The sequence below is a fragment of the Dama dama genome, chromosome 1 (assembly GCF_033118175.1).
Source record: "Dama dama isolate Ldn47 chromosome 1, ASM3311817v1, whole genome shotgun sequence".
In the NCBI taxonomy this organism is placed as follows: Eukaryota; Metazoa; Chordata; class Mammalia; order Artiodactyla; family Cervidae; genus Dama; species Dama dama.
The window spans coordinates 76,752,957-76,772,413 of record NC_083681.1 but is presented as its reverse complement, the minus strand read 5'-3'; the positions used below and the strand labels follow the sequence as shown (position 1 = coordinate 76,772,413).

Here is a 19,457-nt window from a genome sequence, read left to right as displayed (position 1 = left end):
GAAATTTCTATATCTTCAGAGATATTGAGACCTTTTCTATATTACACATTTTGTCAGAATTCTCCTTAAGTGCCAATTTAACATCAAGCAGAATATATCATGTATATATGTATGTGTGTAACTTTTCTATAGAGACAAAGGTAAAATATCACAGAGACACATTTATTTTTTTTAGAAATGGAAAAACTGCATGCTAAAAAAAAATCTCAAAATTAGTTCAATTTACCAAACATATCTGTAACAGCGGAACTCACGAGTTCTCTTGTAAGATTTTATGCAATTAGAGATGGATTACTGCATGGAAATGATAATTTTTAATATTCTGACTTTATCTTAGGTGTGAAGCCTCATCTTATAAGAAATGTCTGATGAGTTAAGCAGCTGGTAAGTTAAATCCAGTTCCTAATTATAATACTTTCCTTAAAATGAATATTTGAATCATTCTGATTGCATTTATGGTCTAAGCCTTCTAACTAACCTCTGAAAAATTCCAGAAACTTTAAAATGCTATTTTTACTATTTGGGAAAACCTGGCTTCAACTATCATGAATGGTGATTTGCACATGAGCTCTTAAAGTTATCAGTGCCATGTCTCTCAGCAGATATCAAAATATTACTAGATTTACTTGTCTTTTCATATTTCACAAATTTAATCATATTATTAGCTCTTTGAATTCCATTATGGAAAAATGTTTAATATAAAGAAGAATGCACTGGTCCAGCAGATAAGTGGACAGTATTGCAGTGAAGAAACAGAAGATGTATTTAAAAAAAATAAAATCAAAACTCCAGTATGCTTCTAAGATTATGCAGAAGCAAAAATGTATGATGAAATTTTCAAACAAGCTACTTGAATGGATAGTATTTAAGTGGTAGGTTTCTTTTTCCTAAGTTTAGTTGAGATGAAGAAAAATTATCAAAGGAGAACATAAACATCTGTCAATTTGGATAAGGTTAATTAATTCAAAAGAAAGAAAACAAAAGTATTAACTGGCTGAAATAAGCAGTACATTTATCTTCAGAAATGTGGGGAAGGCAGCTCAACGCAGACCAAAGAGAAAGGTTTTGCTCAATGATAGGCTGTTTCCCCAAAGTGAGCAAGCCCAGCCTCCAGGTAAGAAAGAGCAGACGGCTTACGGCAGGGAAGCTCTGCTATGTCTTATCCATATTTATCCCGTGTTACAATATGACATATTTTAAATAAGCTATTCAAAACGTATAGTAAGAATAATACAATATATCACTGATATGACATATATGATGTCAATGACAATGAATATGTACTAAATGTTTTATCTTAATATATACCAGTTTCTGTCCTAAGCTGTTATATAAGTGACCTCATCACACCTTTACAGCAGATCTCAGAGTTAATTACAGTATTATTCATTTTATAGGTGAAGAAGCTGAGCTTATATATTTTATCTGTGATTATGCTCCAAGTCAATTTTGGAGCCAGTATCTCATTCTATGTTGGTCCAGAACTCATAATCTTAATTATGAGTTACTAGAATCTACTACCACTCAAATAGTGTGAGGACCTCCTAAATTTATAACACTATGGGCTTCCAAGAGGAAGGAGGGGAAACTAACATGTTTTTGAGCATAAAATTCTGTATATGTAAGCTTATTTACATTCCACAGTAGTCCTGTAAATTAGGTACTGCATGCTTATTTTAAGGAAGAAGGAAAAAGTATTTAAGGAGGTGAAGACTCTTGCATGTGCTGAACACGACTCTATCTCTGAAGTTTCTGATATTACTATTAATAATATTTCCTATCTTGTTTAGGGAAGGATAGTACAAGATACAATTCCTAAGATGGTGTACTTATATTTTCTCTGGGCCTTGATCTTATAGTTAGTAATCATGTGTGTGTTATTTGCTCAGTTGTATCTGACTCTTTGTGACCCCAAGGACTGTAGCCTACCAGGTTCATCTGTCCATGGAATTCGCCAGACAAAAATATTTATTGACGTGTATAGCCATTCCCTTCTCCAGGAGATCTTCCCAACCCAGGGATTGAACCCTGGTCTCCTTCATGGCAAGCAGACTTTTACCATCGGAGCCATCAGGGAAACCCTTAGTAATTGTTGAGGATGGCCAGTAATTATTAAATATATAGTACTTTCCAGATACTGTTTTAAGAATTTTCATATTTAGAAACTAATTATTCAAAAAAATCACCATATAAAGAGATATTATCTTTACCTTGATTTTTACAAAGAAGTAAACTGAGGCACAGGAATTGTAATGAAATTGCCACTGTATTTGTTACTTTTCATAGTCTCAATGTATCAAGCAGAGAAGGGAAGGCAGGAGAGAGGTAACAGATGTCTTCCTCAAATTAATGGAGAATCAGAAATCACACAATATTGGGATCTGGGGAGATCTTCAGAGATTATCTAATCGCTTTATTTCATGAATGGGAGACTGGGATCCTAGGGAATGAACAACTAAGCAACAGAATGGGAGGAAAAAACTAGGTATTTTGTCTGCTTATATAGTGTATTTACCAGATGATTACCTGAATACAGGTATAACTGCTTCTATTTTAGAGAACTGAAGAGATTCTTTTATATAGTCATGCAGATTGTGTGGGTGAATTCTCTAAGAAATTAAGGGAAGAAGTGCTACATCTTGTTTATTGTATTGTGTTTGGGGGAACTATTTTGGAATTAGAGGAGCCCTTTTCTCAGTATATTATTTCCAAACTAGGCAACTATAATTACAGTCTGACAAGACTTAACTCAAATAACCTCTAAATGTTAATTTATTTTGAAACAGGATATAATCTTGCAAGAGAAATATAGACAAATAGGAAAAGCAGAGTTATAGATATATTAACCTAGAGATGCTACAAATTAAGTTTAAGAAATATGGAAGTTTCATGGAGTATTTCACATGAAGGAATTATTTCTTCTTAAAAGTCAAAAAGGATTATGAGTCCACTCCTAAAAATGATTTGTTCTTCAATTTTATAATGAATTGCCTGACTAAAGGGTGATTGATTATTTCTTGTATTATTCCTTCAAAATTACAGCACTTTGTTCAGTTTCCAGTTTTTTTATTTAATTGACATTTATTTAACACTGACTCTGCACCGAGCACTGTAAAGCCCACCCACACTCCCTACACCAATTTTGTGATTTCATTAGAAACCACTTAATCAAGCAGCTTCTGTAGTTGCCTCTATTTTGCATCCTAATCCCTAGGCTAGGGATTACAGTATTAATCCCTACTTAACACTATTATCTCTTTTTTTTATTCTTGACAAATATAATTCCTTGCTTCCTCACAAAATAATTTAAATTATATAAAAACTGGAACTTTGTCTAATTTATCACTGTATGCTTAGCTCTTAGAAGAATATTAGTACTAGATATTCAAAAGAGTTGTATTAAACAAAAATGATTTCAGTGGGTCTCAAAATAACGTGTCTTTAAAAGGCATTGGTGCCATTTTAAGTAGATAATAGGTTTCCATTTTCTCATCAATGATTAATTTCATTGCTTTCGTCATTTCAGATAACTTTCTTGACCATCAGATCATGGAAGATAGAAATAATGTTACTGAATTTATTCTCTTGGGACTTTCTACGGACAAGAAAGCCCGGATCCTCTGCTTTTTATTTTTCTTATTCTGTTACCTGGCTATTTGGTTGGGGAACTTGATCATCGTGATTTCTATTTCATGCAGTCAGCCAATCACCCAGCCCGTTTACTCCTTCCTTAACTGCCTTGCACCCTCAGATCTCTTCTACACCTCCACTATGTCACCCAAACTCATGACTGACTTACTGCTGGAGAAAAAGGTCATTTCCTATAAAAACTGCGTGACACAGCTTTTCACCACACAGTTCTTTGGGGGGATTGAGGTCTTCATCCTCACAGGAATGGCCTATGACCGCTATGTGGCCATCTGCAAACCTCTCCACTATGCCATCATCATGAACAGGCAAAGACGTCACTCAATTCTCATAGCATCAGGTGCCGGGGGACTTCTTCATTCTCTTGGTCTATTTCTTCTTGCAATTGTTTTACCTTTCTGTGGCCCTAATGAAATAGATCACTATTTCTGTGATGCGTATCCTTTGTTGAAACTAGCCTGCACTGATACACACAAAATTGGCTTTTTTGTCATTGCCAATTCTGGCTTGATGGGACTGGGGATCTTTGTGGTTTTCATGGCCTCCTACATTTTGATTTTGTATAACGTGCACACATATTCTGCAGAAAGCCGCCATAAAGCACTTTCCACCTGTAGTTCCCACATCACAGTCGTGATCCTCTTTTTCATACCTGTCATCTTTGTTTACATTAGACCTGCTACAACATTACCAGAAGATAAAGTGTTTACACTCTTCTACACAATTATTGTCCCCATGCTCAACCCGCTTATCTACACACTTAGAAACATGGAGATGAAAAATTCCATAAGAAGAGTTTGGTGCAATAAAAGGTTCTGGGAAGGAAGGCTAATGATTTGAAGGTCATTCATCTTTGATGCCAGTGACTGTCTTCTCATCACTCCCTCTGTTGCTGATTCTTTCCTGCTAATGGGAAAATCAGTCAGAATGTGTAAAAGCCAAGTCTTCTAAAACAGCTTGTCCTCAGTGGTTCCTGCTTTTATTTTCCTCTCAATGCATTTTCCTTGATTTCACTTTTCACTAATAATCCTCTTTGTTAAAAAAGAAAAGAAAAGAAAAAAAACTTTTTGCAGAGTGAAAACACACTGAAAAATCTGGAGGGAGAGTGGTCCTGCTTCTGTTGGAGGCTAAACCTGGGGGAGACCTGGCTGTCAATACACTTGGCCTCAAGGTATGAAAGGTAATATTATGTTAAAAGGTAAAAGACAGTTAAAGAATTCGCCTGCTAATGCAGGAGACACAGGTTCGATCCTTGGGCCAGGAAGCCCCTGGAGAAGGAAATGGCTACCCACTCCAGTGTTTTTGCCTGGGAAATCCATGGAGAGAGGAGCCTGGTGGGCTACAGCCCGTGGGGATGCAAAACAGCTGAACATGACTCAGCAACTAAACAGCAACAAAAAGGCAGTTACAGGAAAATAGGAGCAATCACATACTGCAAACTCCTTTCAGAACTGTACACCTAGCCTCATGTCTTACAACTCTAGACTTCTTTTAATCAAATACCTAGAGATTTTTTTGTGCATTTGTGAACCACTATTATTTTACTTAAGTGAAGAGAATATATAGATCTAAGTAGAACATAGTGTAAAGTCCAGTCTTATAGTCTACATGGCATGTTCCTCTGAAAAGCAAGTCACTGTGTGATCTGTTTGTGAAGTGACATTGTAAGCATTGGGGAAAATATATGTGTTTATATATATATAAACTCATGCTATTTTAACACACAAATTCATGCTATTTTAACTGAGTTTGACATTAAGTATATATGATCAAGGAATAAATAAACCACAACTGACTTTGCTACAAAAAAGAAGAAAATATAAATCCCTTCGTTCCTCAGAATAGATGATCTATCTCAAGGTAAAAGATTTTCACTTACTATCTAAATTCAAGTGTAGAATAATCCTAAAATAATATTTGACAAAATATAGATCAGACTCAGTGATGGGAATGTATATATGTGTGTGTGTGTGTGTATGTATGTATATTCTGCTGCTGTGCTTAGATATATCTGACTCTGTGACCACGTGGACTGTAGCCCACCAGGCTTCTCTGTCCATGGGGATTCTCCAGGCAAAAGTATCAGAGTGGGTTGCCATGTTCTCCTCCAGGGAATCTTCCCAACCCAGGGACTGAACCCAGGTCTCCCACATTGTAAGCAGATTCTTTACTGACTGAGCCATCAGGGAAGCCCAAGAATACTGGAGTGGGTAGCCTATCCACTCTCCAGGGGATCTTCCTGACCCAAGACTCAACCAGGGGTCTCCTGCATTGCAGGTGGATTCTTTACCAGCTGAGCTACCAGGGAAGTCTGATGTGTGTAATATATATATATATATATATATATATATATATATATATATATATATATATATATATATATATATATATATATATATATATATATATATAGAGAGAGAGAGAGAGAGAGAGAGAGAGAGAGAAAGTAGAGAGAAAAAAATGGAATTTTTGAGCAATTATCTGATGGAATTTAATGGAGTTAAGACTATCTTTGAAGAAGTAAGATTCATTTACCCAACTATCAGTTTTCCTTAAAACTAAATCAGGTGTTCCTCAGTTTTATCTAGTCTGATAATCCCTTCCACTCTATTTTCTGCTTTTTCTACTATAAATGCATGCTGCAATCCATGGGGTCACAAAGAGTTGGACACGACTGAGTAACTGAGCTGAAATGAACTACTGTACATGTCATTTCTGAGGATGAAGACTTTGATCTCTGCCTTTACGATGACTTCCTCCTTGCTAAAAAGCTTTAAATAAAACTTTGAGTGTTGCCATCAATTTTATGGCTTTTGGTTTCCCTTACCTGACTACTTACGGGGCTTCCCAGGTGGTGCTAGTGGTAAAGAACCCACCTGCCAATGCAGGAGACTTAAGGGGCATGAGTTCAGTCCCTGAGTCTGGAAGACCCCCTGGAGGAGGTCGTAGCAACCCCCTCCACTATTCTTGCCTGGATAATCTCATGGACAGCGGAGCCCGGCAGGCTATAGTCCATAAGGTCACAAAAAGACACTACTGAAGCAACTTAGCACACACAGACACAAACCTGACTACTTAACTGTCTTAACTGGACTTTGCCATTTGATGCTTAGAAAGAATTTTATCTGCTGAGTTTCAATTTGCACCTCTGTAAAATAACATAGATAATTAGATCAATATTTCAGAACTAGAGTTTATAGAGCTTTATGAGAAAAAAATTACCACATATATCTTATGAAGATTGAAATCATATTTTATTATAATGTTACTTTTTTTTGTTACTTTTCAAATTGGTGCTTTATTTTATTTTAGTAATATCCTTTATCTTGATGAGGTACCATTAATTAAACAGCATGCTTCTTTTAAACTTTGGGTGAAAATATGCAATTTCACCTCAAGTTTTCCATCCTACCAAACACTGTTACCCTATTTAGCAATTTAATAAAATGTTATAAAGCTCATGAGAGAACTATAGTTCTTTGGAATTAAGACATTTGTAACTGGACAAGAAGAAATAAAAAGTAATACTGTTAAGACAATGACTAACAATTTCAAAGGAGGATTTAGAAAAGTCTGATAATTCAACACAAATCATAATTACTCCCCAACTAAATGCTTTAAAAGTGGCATTTTTTCCCCTGAAATTCTTACTATCACATTTAGTGTTTTCAGTTCAGTTCCAGGTAACTTTAAAGAAGTTCTGATTTCATTCCTTAAGAGAAAAGATTATTTTTAGCACTTTTTTATTCTAATAATTTACAATAATGAATGGCTGAATCCATCTCATTTTATTTTGTATTCCTTTCAATGGCATATGAGTGGGTAAGTATACTCACAAATATTTAAATATACAAACATTTTTGCTACATGTTAATATGTAGACATTTTTTATTATATGCCTTTTCTTTTTTTTCTTTTTTTTCATTTATTTTTATTAGTTGGAGGCTAATTACTTTACAATATTGTAGTGGTTTTTGTCATACATTGACATGAATCAGCCATGGATTTACATGTATTCCCCATCCCGATCCCCCCTCCCACCTCCCTCTCCACCCTATACCTCTGGGTCTTCCCAGTGCACCAGGCCCGAGTACTTGTCTCATGCATCCAGCCTGGGCTGATGATCTGTTTCACCCTAGATAATATACATGTTTTGATGCTGCTCTCTCGAATCATCCCACCCTTGCCTTCTCCCACAGAGTCCAAATTTCTGTTCTGTACATCTGTGTCTTTTTTTCTGTTTTGCATATATGTTACTTAAATATGCATGAACATAAGCCACAGAAATCTTCTACTTATATTTCTGATATAATGAAAAAGTAAAAATAAAATATTTATTATAAAATTCTTGTTTCACAGAAATTAAATTACAGAAATTATTAGAATTGTATTCTAATATTATTATTAGAAATAATATATATATTTCTAATATAACATTAGAAATAAGAACAGTAGCAAAACAATTTTGAGCAGTTTCTATTCTAAGAACAACAATACACATTTCCTTTCAGCATCACAATTAGCTTATAAGCTATTTACTAATATCTCTAAACAACAGAGGGAAAAAAAAAAAGAACAAGGTCTTTTCAGGGCCCCTCACTTAGTAAAATATTATTTATCTGCATGCTTCCTGTTCACTTGTTACTAAATTCATATTTTAATAAATCACTTGAATCATAACTGCCATCTCTACTATTAGTACAATTTTAAAGTAACTCAACATTTTATAATAATAATATTATTGGAAAACAAACTCTTTTAACCTAAGGTAAGGTATTAAAAAATGAAACACTTGTTAATAATTTTCTCATTGCTTCAAGATACCTTTAATGAACTAATGCAAACCAGCATGCATCATGATGTAGACGTCATAATAATTCATAGAATTAGCTAGGTTATCAATTGCTCTAATAACATTTTTTTTAATTTTTAGTACCTATATGAATATTCCCCTTACTTCCACATTTGAACGCTTCTGAAATTTTTCATTATACACTGTGCTATGACATTGTTTTGTCTTTCCCTATATGGATTTATTTACATATTTGCATTTTGTATTTACATATTTGCATATGTAAATTTACATTGATTTGCATATTCAGTCTATCTATTATTTTTTTCCCTTCACACGTGCTGCTGCTGCTGCTGCTAAGTTGCTTCAGTCGTGTCTGACTCTTTGCGACCCCATGACCCACAGCCTGCCAGCTCCTCCGTCCACGGGATTCTCCAGGCAGGAATACTGGAGTGGGGTGCCATGCTCACCTCTAGGAGCTCCTCCCCACCCGGGGGCTGAGCCCACATATCTTCCCTTGGCTGCATTGGCAGGCGGGTTCTTCACCACTAGGTCCACCTAGGAAGCCCCTATACATGTGCAACATAATGCATTATTCCTCCCCTTCGAATTATTTTCATGATGTCCAATGAATCTTATTTTGCTAAAGAATTAAGAAAAAAATAAAATCCAATTATTTGAAAAGAGATGCTTCTTGGTTCTATATATATCTAGGGATATCAAAGTGTATAGAAATTCTATGGAAATTGAAAATGTGTACTTTTGTTTCGGGCTTCCCAGATGGCACTAGTAAAGAATACGCCTGCAATGTAGGAGACGCAGGAGGCCTGGGCTGGATCGCTGGGTGGGGAAGATCCCCTGGAGGAGGGCACGGCAACGCGATGGTAATGGAAAACCTGAAGTATACACTGGATCGAATAATTTCAGTACTATCATTTACTTCTGTTTTCAAAACCCCATTGACTTCAACTAAGATAACATGCAGATCTGCAATGTTCCTGCCACTAACCTTTTCACTAGAAGAATATCCATACATCTCAGACATTGAAAAGTAGGTAGACATCCTACTTGCTTGATACAATCCCATTTTATGTCCATTATTTCAGCATAATTAGTCACAGAACTCCACTTTTTTACACTCAAATATCTCAATTTGAGCAATAAATCATATAGGTATCCTTTTTATTTCCAAACTAATGTTTCAATATATATGAAGATATTGTTATGGTAAAAGGTTATATAATTATTAATTTTTGTCATTTTAAGATGATTTCATTAAAATCACTTTAGAAACATGTTCCAATTTTTATATAGTGATTCTCACATAAATCATATTTTTGTTGTTCAGTTCCTACATAACTAAATTTTGCTTTTCAAATAGTGCAATGAATATGGGACGTCCTCAGCTGAATAGAAAATAAGACTTTAATTTTTGATACTCCTTTTTTATGAGAATGCAGGGAGTATAGCAAGGTTCTATGGACTTTCTGTCTGGGATGATCAACATGATTGTAGCTTATGTACACTTGGAGATTTGTTTCATGGAACCAAAGTATGGGGAAATTAAAATGGTAACATCCATTTAGCGACTTATGGAAAGAGAAAAAACAATCAAAGCAAAGTGTCACTTCAACAAGGAAATGATGACTCCTGTTACTAGGGGAAGATGTTAATCAGAAACATGGATTGATAGAATAAAAGGATTTCAACTGATACTATTGTTTATGCTTAGTTTTTCTAGAGCAAAGTTCATTGTTTATTGAACTAAAGTAAGCAAATATCACTTGAATAAGATGTGTAATGAGGAAGCAAAGTGATTTCAGATGCTTTGCTTTGCAATCAAAAATAGTTTCTGGCACCAGACCTTCCTCAAGGCATTCTTCATCTCTGCATTTCTGAGAGTGTAAATCAGAGGGTTGAACATGGGAGCAATGATGGTGTAGAAGAGAGCAAACACCTTGTCTTCTGGGAACGTTGTGACCGGTCTAGTGTAAATGAAGAGAATAGGCACGAAGCCCAGAACCACAACTGTGATGTGGGAACCACAGGTGGAAAGAGCTTTGTACCGGCTTTCTGTAGGGTAAGCCTTGATGGTGTATAATATCAAAATGTAGGACAGCATCACGACCACAAAGATCACCAACCCCATCATGCCTGCTTTGGCCACCACTAGGATCCCAACCCTGTAGGTGTCTGTGCAGGCCAGTGTCAGCAAAGGATACACATCACAGAAATAGTGATCTATTTCATTGGGGCCACAGAATGGCAAGTTAATGGTGAGGAGACCCTGGACAAAGGAGTGCAGAAATGCCCCAGCATAACAAGCACTGACCATGGCAAAGCGTCTGGTCCTGCTCATGATGACGGTGTAGCGCAGGGGCCTGCAGATGGCCACATAGCGGTCATAGGCCATCACGGTGAGGACACAGATTTCAATCCCCCCAAAGAAGTGCATGGCAAAAAGCTGCACCATGCAGGCAGTGTATGAAATTGTGCTACATTCTGCCAGCAAGTCAGTGACTAACTTGGGTGTCACTGTTGACGTATAACACAGATCTGATAGAGCAAGGTAATTAAGGAAGAAATACATGGGTTGATCATTTAGCTGACTGCATGTGATAGAAATCATGATGAGCAAGTTTCCCATCCAAATAGCTATGTAACAAAATAAGAATAGTAGGAAGCACACATGTTTGATTTTCATGTTCTGGGAAAGTCCCAAGAGAATGAATTCAGTGATGTTATTGGTATATTCCATGGTCTAATGCAGTGAAGACTCAGTGAGTTTGCCTGAAAAAAAAAAAAAAAGACAGGTTAGAATGAGAAATATTGACTAAGCATGGAGTCAATCAGGGTGAGTGTTGGAGAAATACATCCATTGAGTAAATCAGCTTCCTATACTATACTTTTAAACAGTTAATTCTAAACCTTGTATGAATATCTTGCCATATAATATACCAGATCTGATTATTTTCTAGAGTGAAAGAGAATAGTGATGATAAATACACTTGCTTAAGTATAAACAAACATGCACAGTCATCTTATGTATGGGATGAAAAGTGAGTTTAGGAAAGATACATTTCCTTTCCTGAAGTGGCTTGTTTGCTTAGGAGATTCAAACAAGCATATTTAAAGTGAAGGGAGTAAAGTAAGTTGTGCAATTGCCAGGTAGAACCCTGTCTTTGTTTAAAATGTTGATATTTTCTTGTGGAATGTGATTTTTTAAACTGTTGCACTAAATCATTATTATCTTTATCAGTGGGTTGCTTGCACACAAGACAAGTGACTCATTTGTCTGACTGATGAAAAGCTATGACAAACCTAGACAGCATAAGAGATTTCACTTTATCAATATAGGTCCATATAGTCAAAGCTATGACTTTTCCAGTAGTAATGTACAGATCTGAGAGTTGGACCACAGAGAAGGCTGAGTGCCAAAGAATGGAGGCTTTCAAACTGGGGTGTTGCAGAAGACTCTTGAGAGTCTGGACAGCAAGGAGAACAAACAAGCCAATCCTAAAGAAAATGAACCCTAAATATTCATTGGAAGGACTGATGCTGAAGCTGAAGTTCCAAAATTTTTTCCACCTGATTAGAAGAGCCGACTCACTGGAAAAGACCCTGATGCTGGGAAAGATTCAGGGTAGGGGGAGGTGGGGGTAACAGAGAATGATGTGGTTGGACGGCATCATTGACTCAATGGACATGTGTTTGAGTAAACTCCAGGGAAGCCTGGCGTGGTACAGTCCACGAGGTCACAAAGATTCAGACACACTTAGCGACTGAACAAGAAGAAGCTCTGATTCTGGAAAACGGTCTGATATATTTGCAAGCATTGTGGACAAAAACAGTAAAGAAAATACTGTTTCGGGTGAAGCAAAAGTAGCTGTGACATTTCTTTTAATTTAATAGGAAAAATAATAGTAATTACACATAAAATTGAGAAACAAATGTTGCCAAAATGACTAATAACAATAATATATAAGTGAATGGCATTTGCTTTATAGGGATCAGGCTTCAATAATTTTTATAATAGAATATTTTATAATTTGATTAATTATAATGTCCCTGCTTTGTTCTCCTTTAGGTTACAATGATTTCTTTAAGAAATAATGACAATTTCATAAATAAATATCCCAAGAAAATATTTTTCAGAATACCATGCATATTATTAGCATTTCTATAATCAGAAAAATAAATAAAAGTTACTTTCTTAAATAACTTTAGTTTAGGTTGTAGATACTTTCATTTCCAATTAATTAACCAATATGCTTCTATAGTTTATAAGCATATTTTTAATCCAATAATTTAAGATCATTTTGATAATTTGCTCATACAATCCTGGAGGAAAGCATATTCTAACTGAAAAAAAATGAATAGAAACATTCCATTAATTCATAGGCAGGATAGTTTGAAAATCTGTCTATCTCATGTTAACTAGATGTTATCATAACAAAATGGGAAAATAATCAGAACACTTAATTAGTTTCCTTTTTTTCCCTTAAATGTCTCTCCTTGACAGCCTTCAACTTAATATCAGAGACTTCATAATCATGCTATTTAAAGTATAACTTACATTTCTAACACTTCCAAATTATTTCCAATTTCCTTTTTAATATTAGAGTTACTGATTTTATATATACAAGATCCTCATTTTCATATCCATGTGATTTAAAGAGAACATTTTGTATGATAAACTTCAAGGACTAACATTGCTGCTAAGACAAATTTGTTATTTATGACAAATTTCTCCTTTTTAATATGAGCATTTCTAGTATAAATATAAATATTTCATGGTAGTGCAGGTAGAATTAGCAGGTACATACTGTGCAATCAGTTCAGTTCAGTCGCTCAGTCGTGTCCAACTCTTTGCAACCACATGAACCACAGCACACCAGGCCTCTCTGCCTATCACCAACTCCCAGAGTGCACCCAGACACATGTCCACTGAGTCGGTGATGCCATCCAACCATCTCATCCTCTGTTGTCCCCTTCTCCTCCTGCCCTCCATCTTTCCCAGCATCAGGGTCTTTTCAAATGAGTCAACTCTTTGCATCAGGTGGCCAAAGTATAGGAGTTTCAGCTTCAACATCAGTCCACCAATGAACACCCAGGACTGATCTCCTTTAGGATGGACTGGTTGGATCTCCTCAAAGTCCAAGGGACTCTCAAGAGTCTTCTCCAACACCACAGTTTAAAAGCATCAATTCTTCTGCCCTCAGCTTTCTTCACAGTCCAACTCTCACATCCACACACGGCCACTGGAAAAACCATAACCTTGACTAGATGGGCCTTTGTTGGCAAAGTAATGTCTCTGCTTTTTAATATGCTATCTAGATTGGTCATAACTTTCCTTCCAAGGAGTAAGCGTCTTTTAATTTCAAGGCTGCAGTCACCATCTGCAGTGATTTTGCCCAGAAAAATAAAGTCTGACACTGTTTCCACTGTTTCCCCATCTATTTGCCATGAAGTGATGGGAGTGAATGCCAAGATCTTAGTTTTCTGAATGTTGAGCTTTAAGCCAACTTTTTCACTCTCCTCTTTCACTTTCATCAAGAGGCTCTTTAATTCTTCTTCACTTTCTGCCCGATTATTTTCTCTTTCACTTTGTTTTTCTTCATTTCATTGTGTATAGACTGAGTATCTCATACAGCACAATAAAAAATAATCAGAAGTGTGCTGAAATATTAATAGCTAAAATTAAAGCCATTGCAGTTCATATCAAATTGATTTTTCTTACAGGTCTTTCACAGACATAAAAGATAAGTAATGATAATAATACCTAATATTTCCTGAAAAGTTTTAAACATTTTATATGAATTGAACAATTAATCCAAATAAGTGTCCAGTGATCATTTTATTATCTCTTTTTTTTGTAAAAAAGGAAGCCAAATATTTAACAATTTGGGTAAATACTGATAAATACTAAAGACTGTTTTTAGGTTTATTTTAATTTTCTTTCACCATCCGGATATTGCTAATTTGGTTTCTGGTACAAACTAGTCTTATGATTCTAGGGACATGTTATTTTTATCTGTTTGTTTTGTTATTACTTTTATAACCAAGTTGTCTTACACAAAAATTCGTGAATAAGCTTAATGTTTCCCAACAGTTTCAAAGGTTTCTCTTAAGACTGGTACCAATTCTGGCTAAACTAATTCTATTTGCTCTCTGTGTAACTGTTCATCCTATTCTCAATTTTCCTGATTGAGTTTGCTCTACCTTGACATTCAGGATCCTCTGGTATTAAGATTTTCTATATTGTAACATTTTGCTTTTTTAATTACTCACTAAATACGTATTATGCAGAGTAGCAGTGGAGGCAGAAGAGTGATGAATCTCTATATCAGTACATTCCCTTAACTTATTTTATCTGTACCCTTTTTTCTCTTTAATATTTTTTTCTCTTCCATCTTAAGTATAAGGTTTTTTCTTCTTTTCTTTAATATATCCCCATGTGACACAAATGCTATCATTTCTCCATGAATTTCTCAAAAACGTACCAAAAATCTGCTTAATTTTGACATCTGTTGAGGCATATGACAAGGGGAATTAACATATGTAATCAGCACGTTTATAGATAAAATTTAATTTAAATTATATATGCAAAATTTATCTTTTGTATTTGAAAGTAATTATTCTTTACTATAGCTTGATTGAAATTTTACTTACCAGGTGATTATCTCTTTAGATAAAATCCTTTATCTCTGAGTAAATGGTAGCAATGTTTTCAATGCAGTCAGAATCTTAACGACACTACTAAAGTTATTGAATTTTATCTTAAAATCAGCTCACATGAATCCTGGTTCTGGGACTTTTCTGCTGTCCTTACAGAAATAAGAATTGCTCTCCTGATTTTTGAAACTAAAATCATCTAAATTTTTAGATGATCTAAAAATCATTTTGATTTTTAAAACTGAATCATCACTGGCATTTTTGTTGAATAGTGCTGTTGTTTTCTACCAAAAGTTATATCTCCTCTGTGGTTCTGGGAATGGAAATGTACACATAAGCCTTCTGTTTGATTTCCAAGTGGTGTTTAAATAGATGACCTTGGAGATTATAACCCCCAACCTCCTTCTCACTTTTTGTAAGGATGAGACAGCTCCCCAAAGAAAAGCTGGCCAAGTCCTTAAAAAATAGTTATGTCATAGCTATTAATTCCTTATACTCTGAGGAATGTGAGTACAAACTGAAAGCCCACTTATGTTCAATCCTGAGATTATAAATCATGTCCTTTATGTTGAAACAAAATTTGAGGAAGAACTAAGAGATAATGTCTGAACAGAGGAAATATTAGAAAACACTGAAGAAGACAAAGGCCAAGAAAATCAGAAACAGGTTATTTTATTTTATTTTTTGATGTGGACCTTTTTTAAAGTCTTTATTGAATTTGTTACAGTATTGCTTCTGTGCTTCTGTTTTATGCTTTGGGTTTTCGGTCATGAGGCATGTGGGATCTTAACTCCCCAATCCAGGGATCGAACCCACACTTCCTGCACTGGAAGGCAGAGTCTACTGAACTGTCAGGGAAACTCCAGACCCCGTTTCGAAGTTCGGTTTACTATGGAATAAACTGTTTGGAAAGAGAATGAAAAATATTCTGTGTGTTGCTTCAAATCCAAAGCACCCTCCCAACCTCACTAGATGCTTTATTGTATAGTTTTAAATTTCAACTTGTTTAAAATATGTGCTTATTGCAGTAGAAATGTAACTGCCTTGTTACGTTTCAGATGAGGTGGTCAAAGTAATGTGTATTTGAAGAAAATTAATTTGTATCACAACATATGATATTTTAAAAAGTAATCTCTGTGTGTGTAAATGGAATTCACCTTCCAGAGTCTCTGGTTCAAGTGAGCTATAGCTGTCCATGAGATCTCATCAGGTTTATAAACCTCTATTTCCATAAAATATACAAACCTATTTTCATAGAATTTTTGTAGTTTCTTAATGTTATGAAATGTCATTAACACTATCGACATACTTTTCTCTATTAATTTTGCTCTGACACTAATATGAATACTACCTTTCTTTTCATTAGTACTTACCCACTCAACCTTCTTCATTTACTTTTAACCACTTTGCATCTTTATTGTTTAGGTTAATCTCTTTAAAATGTATGGTGGTGGTGGTTTAGTTGCTAAGTTGTGTCCAACTCTTGCAACTCCATGGACTGTAACCAGCCAGTCTCCTCTGTCCATGGGATTTTCTAGACAAGAATACTGGAATGGGTTGCCATTTCCTTCTCCAGGGGATCTTCCCGACCCAGGAATTGAACCTGGGTCTCCTGCATTGCAGGTAGATTCTTTATGGAATGAGCTAAGAGGGAAGCCCCTTTAACATATATGACTATATTTAAAAGTCTAGTCTGATAATTATTATCTTTTAGCTCAATAAATTAAATCAGTCTGACATATCTTCATGGATTCATTTCTATAGTTCTATATCTGCTTATATTTTTAATATATTTTTATTTTTAATCTGCCCTCTTTTCTTGTCTTTTAAGAATAAATTTGTTTGTTTTACCCTCCTGAAATTTTGGAAATTTTAATTTCTGTCATTGCTTTAGAAATTTGTCACATGTGAATCCTATTTATTATTTAAAAGAAGATTTTTTTTTCTCAGTAAGTCCCAAGAAATATACTTCTTTCTTTCAATAAGAATCATGGGATTCTGAAGCAGCTGACCTCAAGTGAAAGCACGTCACTGCTAGAGATAGTGGTCCCAGGCCATCTCATACTGGTCTTCAGGGGAACAAAGGTTCACACTACGTTTGTTTCCACAGTTCTTAAATGCACAGCTAAAATAGACACTCTTTTTTTGTTTTTCATTTATTTTTATTAGTTGGAGGCTAATTACTTTACAATATTGTAGTGGTTTTTGCCATACATTGACATGCATCAGCCATGGATTTACATGTGATCCTTTCAATGGATTTTTGCTTCTTATTATGCCCAAATGTAAGCCCATGGAATATAATTTCTCTGTCATTACTATGTAGCCAAAATAACACTGTATCTCTGATGGACATGCATATATTAAGGTCACCATAATAGCAACAACAAAAACAAAACATAAACAATAGGGGGCATTAATTCCTATTACAAGTACTTCTCAAATTACTTGTTTAGCTTGCGGATAGATATACCTTGAACACTGACAACGGATGTTCATAAATTATCTAGATGATGACTTCAACTGCACCTCCTGCTTCAGATTCAGTAATTCGAACAAAAACTTACTCATGTTAATGTCTAGGGATTAGGGTCTCTGAGGCAAAAGAGTATAGACCCTCCTAAGTGAAACACTAATATGCCAGCAAATTTGGAAAACTCAACAGTGACCACAGTACTGGAAAAGGTCAGTTTTCGTTCCAATCCCAAAGAAAGGCAATGCCAAAGAATGTCAAACTACCACACAATTGCACTCATCTCATACACTGGCAAAGTAATGCTCAAAATTCTCCAAGTCAGGCTGTAACAGTACATGAACCGTGAGCTTCCAGATGTTCAAACTGGATTTAGACAAGTCAGAGGAACCAGAGATCAAATTGCTGACATCCACTGGATCATTGAAAAAGCAAGAGAGTTCTAGAAAAACATCTACTTTTGCTTTATTGACTACTCCAAAGCCTTTGACTTGTGTGAATCACAACAAACTCTGGAAAATTCTGAAAGAGATGGGAATACCAAACCACCTGACCTGCCTCCTGGGAAATTTGTATACAGGTCAAGAAGCAACAGTTAGAACTGGACATGAAACAAGAAACTGGGTTCCAAATAGGGACAGGAGTATGCCAAGGCTGTATATTGTAACCCTGTTTATTTAACTTACATGCACAGTACATCATGCGATAAACCAGGCTGGATGAAACACAAGCTGGAATCAAGATTGCTGGGAAGAAATACCAATAACCTCAGATATGCAAATGGCACCACTTATATGGCAGAAAGCAAAGAAGAACTAAGGAGCCTCTTGCTGAAAGTGAAACAGGAGAATGAAAAAGTTGGCTTAAAACTCAACATTCAAAAAACTATGATCATGGCATCTGGTCCCATCACTTCATGGCAAATAGATGGGAAAACAATAGAAACAGTGAGAGGCTTTATTTTTTTGAGCTCCAAAATCACTGCAGATGGGGACTGCAGCCATGAAATTGAAAGAAAAACTATGACCAACCTAGATAACATATTAAAAAGCAGAGACATTACTTTGTCAACAAAGGTGCATCTAGTCAAAGCTATGCTTTTTCCAGTAGTCATGTATGGATATGAGAGTTGGACCATAAAGAAAGCTGTGTCTTGAAGACTTGATATTTTTGAGCTGTGGTATTGGAGAAGACTCTTGAGAGTCCCTTGTACTGCAAGGAGATCAAACCAGTCAATCCTAAAGGAAATCATTCCTGAATATTCTTTGGAAGGACAGACATTGAAGCTGAAACTCCAGTACTTTGGCCACCTGATGCAAAGAATTGACTCATTGGAAAAGACCCTGATGCTGGGAAGGATTGAAGGCAGCAGGATAAGGGGACCACAGAGGATGAGATGGTTGAATGGCATCACTGACTTGATGAGCATAAGTTTGAGCAATTTCTGGGAGTTGTTGATGGACAGGGAAGTCTGGCGTGCTGCAGTCCATGGGATTGTGAAGAGTCAGACACAGCTGAGTGACTGAACTGAACTGAAAAACAAAGTGGTAAATTTTCCACCATGAAGAAGCTCAGTGATTGCCAGCAACACATCATCAAGTGAGAATGATATCTAAGAGGTTATGTTTGAACATGTCTTGTACGCTTAAGAAATGTTCATGAAACCCTTGCCAAATTGTCTCTTTTCCCTCAGTCAACAACTGTGATCTTATGGTGGGTTGGCCAAGGAGGAAACACATGATTGCATCTGTTTGCATTTAGTTCTACCAGAAAATCTGGCACTGACTCAACATGGAATGTTATAGCATTGCAGCCTCAAACACGAATATTCCCAAAAGGCTAATGGTGAAGAAATTATTCTCAGTAGTC

The 19,457-nt window shown here is 35.7% G+C and overlaps 2 protein-coding genes across 2 annotated transcripts; one reads left to right on the top strand and one right to left on the bottom strand.

Annotated features, from left to right (window-relative positions):
* Window positions 1-3,549: 3,549 nt before the first annotated feature.
* LOC133063678 (olfactory receptor 4P4-like) lies at window positions 3,550-4,488 on the top strand. Its single transcript, XM_061153375.1, has one exon. It carries the CDS (start codon window positions 3,550-3,552, stop codon window positions 4,486-4,488), a length of 939 nt encoding a protein of 312 aa, XP_061009358.1.
* A 5,771-nt stretch (window positions 4,489-10,259) lies between these two features.
* LOC133063614 (olfactory receptor 4P4-like) lies at window positions 10,260-11,198 on the bottom strand. The gene has a single exon (XM_061153251.1). The coding sequence runs from the start codon at window positions 11,196-11,198 to the stop codon at window positions 10,260-10,262; it is 939 nt and encodes a 312-aa protein (XP_061009234.1).
* Window positions 11,199-19,457: the final 8,259 nt, after the last annotated feature.